This window comes from Sinocyclocheilus rhinocerous, unplaced genomic scaffold (genome assembly GCF_001515625.1).
Source record: "Sinocyclocheilus rhinocerous isolate Xijiao unplaced genomic scaffold, SAMN03320098_v1.1 scaffold1898, whole genome shotgun sequence".
NCBI classification, from domain to species: domain Eukaryota; kingdom Metazoa; phylum Chordata; class Actinopteri; order Cypriniformes; family Cyprinidae; genus Sinocyclocheilus; species Sinocyclocheilus rhinocerous.
Genome location: NW_015661023.1, coordinates 929 through 10,985, shown reverse-complemented (window position 1 = coordinate 10,985; position 10,057 = coordinate 929). Strand labels below are relative to the sequence as shown.

The following is a 10,057-nucleotide window of genomic DNA, read 5'->3' as shown; positions in this document are numbered from 1 at the left end:
TCCCACACTACGCCTAAATAAGTGGTTCTCTGTAGTGGAGAAAGAACACTCTTCTTGGCGTTTAGTCTTAACCCCAGCTCTCTCATATGGGCGAGGACGACATCTCGATGCCGAGCCGCCATCTGCTCCGATTGAGCTAGTATTAACCAATCGTCGATGTAATTGAGTATGCGGATGCCCTGGAGTCGCAGAGGAGCCAGAGCAGCATCCACACACTTCGTGAAAGTGCGGGGTGAGAGTGACAGGCCGAAGGGAAGAACTCGATATTGGTATGCTTCGCCCCCGAAAGCAAACCTTAGGAACTTCCAGTGTTGAGGGAGGATGGAAACATGGAAGTAAGCGTCTTTGAGATCTATCGTAACAAACCAGTCCTCGGACTGGATTTGAGATACTATCTGCTTGATAGTGAGCATCTTGAACCGAAGCCGTTTGATAGCGCGGTTCAGAAGAGGGAGATCTAAGATCGGACGCAACCCCCCCATCCTTCTTCGGAACGATGAAGTAATGGCTGTAGAACCCGGACGCTCTCTCGAGAGGAGGAACACGTTCTATGGCCCCCTTCCTCAAGAGAGTATCTACTTCTTGTTCCATTACCAGAGCCTGCTCGGGGCCCACTAGTGTGGGGATGACCCCGTTGAAACGAGGCGGACGAGAACCGAACTGGACTCTGTAACCTTTCTCTACAATCTGCAGGACCCATTTTGAGATATTTGGTAGAAGTTTCCACGCTACCAGAAAATCTACTAAGGGAACCAGCCTCTCGAGGCTGGCCTCTGGTATTATTAGAGGAGCCAGTTCGGTGCCCTGAAGCGGATGACCGGCAGGGAACGACCGACCTGACTGCTGTAGCACCCTCACTTGAGGGGGCGAGCTCTCCCGTGCCGTACCGTTGCCGGGCGGCAGCTGGGAATTTCACTCGTCGGAGCTCACTGAGCGCTGAAGCACCGAGGTGGCAGGGGTATCAATGAACCTCCGTGAGGGCACTGAAGGAACAACCGACCTGACTGCTGTAGCACCCTCACTTGAGGGGGCGAGCTCTCCCGTGCCGTACCGTTGCCGGGCGGCAGCTGGGATTTTCGCTCGTCGGAGCTCACTGAGCCCTGAAGCACCGAGGGTGGCAGGGGTATCAATAAGCCTCCGTGAGGGCACTGAGGAGGATTGGGCACCGTATACTGAGGTGTTATCCTTTCCTCTCCAGGTGGGCTGCCCTCAGGGACCTGACAATGGTAGGACCATTTCGCCGAGGTCCTCTTAGACAAATAACGGTCCGCAGATCCGTTTTCGGTCTAGAAGACCCCGACTGAGAGCGTTGCCCCGACCCCCGATCTTTCTGTGGGGGGGTGCGGGTTGCAACGCTCTGTTTTTGAGACTGGCGATATGAGGAGCTTGATGGCTTGGGCTGCTGCCGCTCAGCAGCCCCACCCCTGAGCAGGTCAGCCTGGTATGCTTGTAACACCGCCATGGTGTGCAAACATGCGCCAGCCTGACCTACCGCCGTATAAGCTTTCCCAACCAGACTCGATGTAAGCCTAACGGGCCTGGTGGGAAGCTTCGGGGCCTTCAGGGACGATGCTGAGGATGGGGAGAGATAGCTCGCAAGCGTCTGCTCCACCACTGGCATCGCCCCATATACCTTATCATTCAGCCCCACGATGTTCTTTTGAATAATTCGAGACTGTGGGGCTGTAATACGGGATGAGTACGGTTTCTCCCACGATCTTGACACCTCAGCATGGAGATCGGGGAAAACGGAAGGCCCCCGTCGTGAAGGCTGTGATCTGGATTCAGAAAACGCTCGTCTAATTATTTTTAGGACGTGCGTCCTGTTTCTAGGCTGGCCAAACGATATTTTATTTTGGCGAATGCACGAAACACACCCCATAATCACGAATCACACCTCATACGCGAGGGACTGTGGTGGCGAGTCCACAGTCTCCTCTGTCTCGACACTCATCACATCCACCTCCTCGTTGGAAGATAGATGAAGCGTCTGGCTCTCTCTCTCTGGGGGGGGAAGAAACCGCAGCGCGGGCTTCCGAACCGTGAGAGAGAGCCGCGGATCTAGCGGGTGAGGAGCGAGAAAAGGACGAGCCCGTCTCGGATCCCTCCGCTAAATCCACCCGCGATCCCCACGACAACAGTCTGCGCTGTGCCTCGGCAACAGCGGGACCGCTGCCAGCGGGATCGCGAGCCTGGCCGTTCTCATCAAACACAGCCAGGCGAGAGCGGAGCATACGCAGCGAGAGCTCGCAGTGATGACAATCAGCTGCTCGAAAGCTGACCGTGCATGCTTCGCTCCTAAACAAACGACACACAAATCGTGTGTATCCCCCGCCGCCAGATATCGTGGGCAGGGAGAAACACAGCGTTTGTAATGCCGTTCGCTCGCCATAGACTTTCTCATTGTTTTTATATATGAGTGCTTGTGCGGACAGACAACAGTAAATAGACAGACACATACACAGAGCGCTACTGAAGAGCAGAAGCTGGTTTGCGGCCGGCCGGATGCGCTTTTATGCTTTCTGGTGCTTACCTCACCCTGCTCGTGACGTCTCGCTGCTCCATTGGACGGATTTGACACGTGCTTCAGAACGCGGTCACGCAAGGGCGTTCCCAAAGCGATCTCGACGCAGCTCGAGTTCCTGAAGGGGAACAAGACATTTCCAACATGAATCTTTTAGGGTTTGGGAAAATCAGACAGTGTAATTATTCATATTTTATCATTAGTCATTAGTCATATTTTATCATTCTAGTTTTCACTGTAAAACCTAACAAACACCCCTGTCACTTTTTAAGTTATTAATGTGAAAATAAAATATGTAAATCTCTATTTGTACTATTTGCGTGCTGTGCATTAGTTACTCAGACGACAGTTAGTATGTTAAGATAAACTGGAAAATGAGTGAAAGCGAAGAGAAAGATAACTAATTATGATATATATCAGGGATGGGCAACTTTGATAATGACGAGGGCCAGACAATTACAAAGTCTTCCTCAATATCTTCTTTATTTAGGGAAATCAGCATACAATTAGTTCAATGTGTGAGTGTGTGTGTGTGTGTGTGTGTGTGTGTTTTAAAAGATTTTAACTAAAAACTGCAATTCTGCTAATCCAAATGGTCAACTTCATTGACAAGCAAATGTAAATGTGAATCTCAATTGCACTGAATGTACAACAAACAAATGTCACTGATTCTTGAGAAGTGGGATGAAGTGCAAAATTGAACAAAAAATAAAATAAATAAATACATAAATAAAACCTTGTACTCAGACAAATGAAACTACATTTATGTGTCTTATATTTTAAAAGCTTTGCTGCTTTTCTCTTTTGATCAAAATGTGCTTTTTACCTTGGACTTTGTAATACAACTTTATCTTTAACAGCAATCAAGATGCTTTTAACATTTCAAAACACATCTCATGTTAGCAGACAGATTACTCTTTCACATGTGACCAACAATTACTCAACAAATATAAAATATTATAATGAAATATTATCAAAATACTCATCTGACGGAGGTGACAAAAACCTGAATTTGTAGTCATTTTAACTATCAAATACATCAAATCAAATACTGTATTATAACAAACACAACAAACAGTGAGTATGTTATTGTTTATAAAAGATTCACATTTAATAATTTTGATTTATCATTGGAACACAAATGATCTATTTTCTCTCATCTCAGAACAGTATGTCTGCTGTGCATCTGCTATGGTAACACGGTAACTTTTAAAAACCGTTATATGAACAAATAAAACAATTAGTTGTTACCTCTATCCATTTACATTCAGCAGGGTCTTAATATTCACATTTAAAGGATGACATTTAATTACGTCGTCACGCTGGATCTGGGTCAGCGCTTCCACACACTCGCGTCATGGTACTGTCGTGAACGCGCGTCCAAAGTGACGCAGTAGAGACGAAAATGTGGAATAAAGTCGTTATTTTTGTTTTCTTTGCACAAAAATGTATTCTCGTAGCTTCGTAACTTTACAGTTGAACCACTGATGTCACACGGACTACTTTGTCGATCATCTTTGTACTTTTCTGGACCTTGAATGTGGTATTTACCTTGCTGTCTATGGGAGGGTCAGAGAGCCCTCATATTTAATCAAAAATATCTTAAATTGTGTTCCGAAGATGAACGAAGGTCTTACGGGTTTTGAACAACACGAGGGTGAGTACCTAATGACAGAATTTTCATTTTTGGGTGAACTATCCCTTTAAACATCTTAACAAATGATCCAAAAATTATCAGAACACATGATCAGAATACAAACGAATTGTATTATGTATGTGTTATGTGTTCCCTGAATCTTATGTTCCCTCAGCCCTAACTCTGCTAAGTGTCGACTATCAATCCACAAAAAGCAATATATGCTGTATATTTATTTAGTGTTTATACATTATTAAAAAAAATAAACACTTATGAAACACGCATGTGTCCTTGAAAAACAACATTGCTTTGATATGGGATATTAAGTGTTGCTTTTGATAAAACAAGCTCTCTTTCCATCATAAAATAAAAACAAACAAAAAAAAAAACATTTTTACCATTTTATCCACCTTTTTCTTCAACGTGGAAGAAAGCCTATGGGCGAGACTTCCGCTTCATTAGCCGCTATAGGGAAATAACATTTACATTACATTTAGTCATTTAGCAGACGCTTTTATCCAAAGCGACTTACAATTGGGGAATACAAGCGATTCTTCTTAAAGAGGCAAACAGACACATGATGTGCTTGTAATACCAAGTTTCAGGCATTGTTCAAATAAGTACAAGCTAGAAAGGGAAGGGATAAAAAAAGAGAACGTTTTTTTTTTTTATTTAGGATGAAGTCAAGTAGCGTTTAAAGAGATGAGTTTTCAGCTATTGCTTGAAAATGGTCAGGGATTCAGCATTCCGGATAGGGGTGGGAAGATCGTTCCAGCAGCCGGGAACAGTGAACGAGAATGTGCTGGAAAGTAATTTTGAGCCTCTCTGTGATGGTACCACGAGGCGTCGCTCACTAGCGGATCTCAGACTTCTGGAGGGGATGTAGATTCGTAGTAGTGAGTGGAAGTAGGCGGGTGCTGGTCAGGGATTCAGTATTCCGGATAGGGGTGGGGAGATCGTTCCACCAGCCAGGAACGGTGAACGAGAATGTTCTGGAAAGTGATTTTGAGCCTCTCTGTGATGGTACCACGAGGCGTCGCTCACTAGCGGATCTCAGACTTCTGGAGGGGATGTAGATTCGTAGTAGTGAGTGGAAGTAGGTGGGTGCTGAGCCTGTGGCTGTTCTATATGCAAGCATCAATGTCTTGAACTTGATTCGAGCCGCAACTGGTAGCCAGTGCAAGGCGATAAAGAGAGGTGTAACATGGGCTCTTTTGGGCTTGTTGAAGACCAGTCGTGCCGCTGCATTCTGAGTCATTTGTAGAGGTTTGATTGTGCTTGATGGAAGTCCAGCCAGAAGAGCATTGCAGTAGTCCAGCCTAGAAATGACAAGGGCCTGGACAAGAAGTTGTGCAGCATGCTCCGTTAGAAAGGGCCTGGTCTTTCTGATGTTGTGCAATGCAAACCTGCAAGATCGAGCGGTCTTTGCAATGTGGTCTTTGAAGGTCAGCTGGTCATCAAAGGTTACACCAAGATTTCTGACCGAAGTCGATGGGGTAATTGTAGAAGAACCTAGCTGGATGGTGAAATCATGCTGTAGAGTTGGAGTGGCAGGGAAGACAAGAAGCTCAGTCTTTGCCAGGTTGAGCTGTAGGTGATATTCTTTCATCCATGCCGAGATGTCCGCCAGGCAACCTGAGATCTGTGCAGCTACCGTTGGATCATCTGGTTGAAATGAGAGATAGAGCTGTGTAGCAGCATAGCAATGGTAGGAGAAGCCATGTGCCTGTATGATGGGACCCAGTGATGTTGTGTATATGGAGAAGAGAAGCGATCCTAGAACTGAGCCCTGAGGAACCCCAGTGACCAGTTGATGTGCTTTGGATACCTCCCCTCCCCAAGCCACCCTGAAAGACCTACCAGTGAGATAGGATTCAAACCAGCGAATAATGAAAAGAATAACAACATGCAGTAAATGGTAAAACTATTTGCACTACAAACCAGTGTGTTCATAATTAAGATTATACATTAAAATAATATAAGACAGACCAATTTTCAATATCAAGCAGCAAAACGAATTGTTTTGTACAGCTAAAAATAGCTGGACGCATCTACCCTAATTGAAGTAGCTGTTTAGTAGGATCATGGTTTTGCATGTCTGCATGAATGACACATACAATATTATTATATTTATGATTAACAACCACATGACTAATTAGTTAGAAACTAGTAGCTATGAATACAGGTGCCTCAGTTGTCTTCTTATGAATGACTTGTTTGTCATTGAGTCAGTGCTGCTGATGCAAAGTAGGCCCTTCGTTACCAAACACCAATAAACTCAATTAGGATGCAATTATGAGTCATTCGCAAACTGTTAAACTTTTATTAAGCAAATCAGAGGGTGAATTACTTATCAACTGTTTTAAAACAGGCATGTGTTGGGCTTGATTCAAGTTAATGCACAATGGCAGGGGCACAAATAAGTCTTAATGCAAATAGACTATTAAACGGTTTACATTCTAAAATCTATTTTTAGGTTTGGTTCTTTGCAAATTAAATAACATTTGGATGTACATGTCTACATAAAAGTAGAACACTGAGCCGCTAAAACAGCTGCGTCCTCGGGATCACCTTTATCTGATTGTCCAGGTCCGGAGTCAAACTCGGCATCGAAATCTTCATCTGATCTCCAGATTTCTCTGCAGTTCGTTTATTTTGTAAAAAAAAAAACGCTGAATATCCTTTTATGCCACACAGCAGGCAAGACTTAGACCATAGGCTTTCCGCCAAAATGCAGATTCGTCATGTGACAACTTGTTACGCAAATGAGACCGAGGGAGACATTACGTTCGATTTGATTTATTAATTTACCTTCAATAACATGTATTTAAATGTATTATTAACTACATTATGCATATTTACTTTTTAGTTGAAAATATGTATTTATTATTATCACTCACGTACCGTATCCTCAACAGCTTTGAAAATATCCTCTCCCTTTGTGGTGCCATATGAATTTCAAAGTTCTCTCTGATCGTTCTTGCAAAGATCAGGAGCTGACCTGTGCTTTCATCCAGCGCAAGAGAAAAGTATCTACAATTGTTGATTGTGTGTTTCAGCTTTTCTTGGATTTGACATTGGATGGCAGAAATTCGACGTGCTACTGCTTGGCGTGACAAAGTTCCTGGCCATTTCCTTGTTTTCAAATGTTTTAGCCATCTCAATCGCGCACTGCTTTACAATTTTGCCCTCTGATAGTGTCTTAACACGATTTTTGTAGTCAATTTTCTTTTTGCTTATTTTGTGATCGTTCAAATTAGAGCGCTGATCCTACTACGCTGTAAATACGGTGATGATAACAGAGATCGGCGGGAACTAGCGACCTCTGGTTTGGGTTGGAATTAACATCATAATCTCGCTTCTCAAATGCATAAAAATTGACGATATCATAATATGTTCCAGCGGGCCTGATTTGAAGCCGCCAGTTGCCCATCCCTGATATATATGATATATATACATATATACATCTCAGTCTGAAGACAGTGGAAGAAATACTGTTTAACCAGCCCTCTGTCTAGTCCACATGAAGCACTTTCACTCTTATCCAGTCTAAATAACTGCATCATTTCCGTCTGTTTGACAAAACCACTAACCGCTCACAAAATTAGGAAACTACACTGAGCAAAAAAAACAACCTTTAAATAACTTGTGAAGGTTTCTCTTGCACAGTATTTGCATTGATCAGCAGGAGTCTTTAGCATGCATTCAAAACCTTGAGAAATTAACCACTTTTCTTCACATCTGGCTGCAAAGCTTCACCTCGCCAACACCAAACTAATCAAGTCCTTCAGGTGTGGGTGGCTCTTAAAAGAGCCGTTGGGTTTGTGTTTAAAGGCGTTTATCCTCCGAAACCGTACAAGGTGCGTCCCTGTCGCTTCAGCGCGTACACCACGTCCATGGCGGTGACGGTCTTTCTCTTGGCGTGCTCGGTGTAGGTGACGGCGTCGCGGATCACGTTCTCCAGGAACACCTTCAGCACACCGCGGGTCTCCTCGTAGATCAGACCGGAGATGCGCTTGACGCCGCCGCGGCGCGCCAGACGACGAATAGCGGGTTTGGTGATTCCCTGGATGTTATCCCGCAGCACTTTACGGTGCCGCTTAGCGCCTCCTTTCCCGAGTCCTTTACCGCCTTTGCCTCTTCCAGACATAACTAAGCTTTCTGTTCAAGTCAAACTGAAGGAAACGAGTATGGCTTAAAAGTTTCAGGAAGGCATTTTACAGTTGCTTACAGGACCTAAGTGAAACCAGCTCCGCGTCACATGACTCCCCCCTCCCCCTCTAGTTCCAGCACGAAACAATGTAGTTTAACCCCAACCCTGATCGTCTGTACTTTGTTTCGTATTAATCCACGTTTTAAAATATTAATTTGACAAAGATTAGTAAAATCATATAAACATTTACACGCACACGCTTTGATTTCCACATCACGCGCACCAAAGTAAACGAAGAGCTACAGATGTCATATTAAACATTAAAATCTGTGGTTCTCAATTCCCCCATAAATAAACATGTTATAACGAAGTTACCTCTATTTATATATTAGTCGCATAAGTCATTTATGACGCAATTACCGGATTAAAAACGCCAATTCATAATAATTAACTTAATTTGTAAATGCATTTAGCTGAATTATATACACAAGTATATTGGAAGTACAGACGTTTTTTCAGTTTTAATTACTTAGAGAAGTGTGTCACTGAAACGGAGTTAGTGATTAACATCCATTGTTTTGCTTGATATAACTTCAGTAGTAATGGCAACCTAAAAATTGGTAAAACGAATAAAACTTAGACCCGGACAGAACCCTTTAAACCGGTTAACGCAAAATAATTCCTATTTGTCATACTCATTACAGTGGAAACGGTCTCGTTCAGTGCTGTGTGTGTGGCTCTTAAAAGAGCCTTTGGGGAGCACCGCAGCGGCGGGTTTAAGCGCGCTCTCCGCGGATGCGGCGGGCCAGCTGGATGTCTTTGGGCATGATGGTGACTCTCTTGGCGTGGATGGCGCACAGGTTGGTGTCCTCAAACAGACCGACCAAATAAGCCTCGCTGGCCTCCTGCAGGGCCATGACAGCGGAGCTCTGGAAGCGCAGGTCCGTCTTGAAATCCTGAGCGATTTCTCGCACCAGACGCTGGAAAGGCAGTTTGCGGATCAGCAGCTCGGTGGACTTCTGATAGCGGCGGATCTCTCGGAGAGCCACGGTCCCGGGCCTGTAACGATGGGGCTTCTTGACGCCGCCGGTGGCTGGGGCGCTCTTCCGGGCGGCTTTAGTAGCGAGCTGCTTCCTCGGGGCTTTGCCGCCGGTGGATTTACGAGCCGTCTGCTTGGTTCTTGCCATCGCTAAAATATACTTCTTTCTGCGTTCAGCGTATGTTGAAAATGTTTTTTCACTCTTTTCTATCGTCTGCTTTTAAAGCATCAAAAGGTCACGAGCTAATGATGTCATGAAAATGTAGAGGCTTGTGATTGGCTGATGTGTGACGTCTGCGTATGACTGCTAGCCAATGACTGCAGCTTCTGTTTTCAAACGGGGCTGTTTGTGTTTCCCGCTCAAAATGTTTTGTTCCGTTTATTATTTTACGCATAATTCATTCATCAGCAAAACACACAATACAAAACAGTACAATAACATTTAAAAAAGGCAGTTATACCAATGCTTTCTCGTTGGTGACTGATGGCACCACAGTAAGCCTAGGATTTGACAACAGCATTATAATAGCATGCTGTGAATCATCCAACCAACAAGTAAATTTATACATTACATTTCTCATTAAAGGGGTCATATTATGTTGCTAAAAAGAACATTATTTTGTGTATTTGGTGTAATGAAATGTGTTTATGCGGTTTAAAGTAAAAAAATACATTATTTTCCACATACTGTACATTATTGTTTCT

General features: G+C 44.1%; 2 protein-coding genes and 1 long non-coding RNA gene across 3 annotated transcripts in view; all 3 read right to left on the bottom strand.

Annotated features, from left to right (window-relative positions):
- LOC107726194 (uncharacterized) overlaps nucleotides 1-1,974 on the bottom strand; it is a 15,977-nt gene extending 14,003 nt beyond the window's left edge. Inside the window, exon 1 of the long non-coding RNA XR_001638240.1 lies at nucleotides 1,964-1,974. This is a non-coding gene — a long non-coding RNA (uncharacterized LOC107726194). The remainder of the gene's footprint in view (nucleotides 1-1,963) is intronic.
- A 5,983-nt stretch (nucleotides 1,975-7,957) lies between these two features.
- On the bottom strand, nucleotides 7,958-8,330 carry LOC107726193 (histone H4). Its single transcript, XM_016535717.1, has one exon. The coding sequence runs from the start codon at nucleotides 8,308-8,310 to the stop codon at nucleotides 7,999-8,001; it is 312 nt and encodes a 103-aa protein (XP_016391203.1). The 5' UTR covers nucleotides 8,311-8,330; the 3' UTR covers nucleotides 7,958-7,998.
- A 711-nt stretch (nucleotides 8,331-9,041) lies between these two features.
- Nucleotides 9,042-9,544, bottom strand: LOC107726192 (histone H3). The gene has a single exon (XM_016535716.1). It carries the CDS (start codon nucleotides 9,498-9,500, stop codon nucleotides 9,090-9,092), a length of 411 nt encoding a protein of 136 aa, XP_016391202.1. The 5' UTR covers nucleotides 9,501-9,544; the 3' UTR covers nucleotides 9,042-9,089.
- Nucleotides 9,545-10,057: the final 513 nt, after the last annotated feature.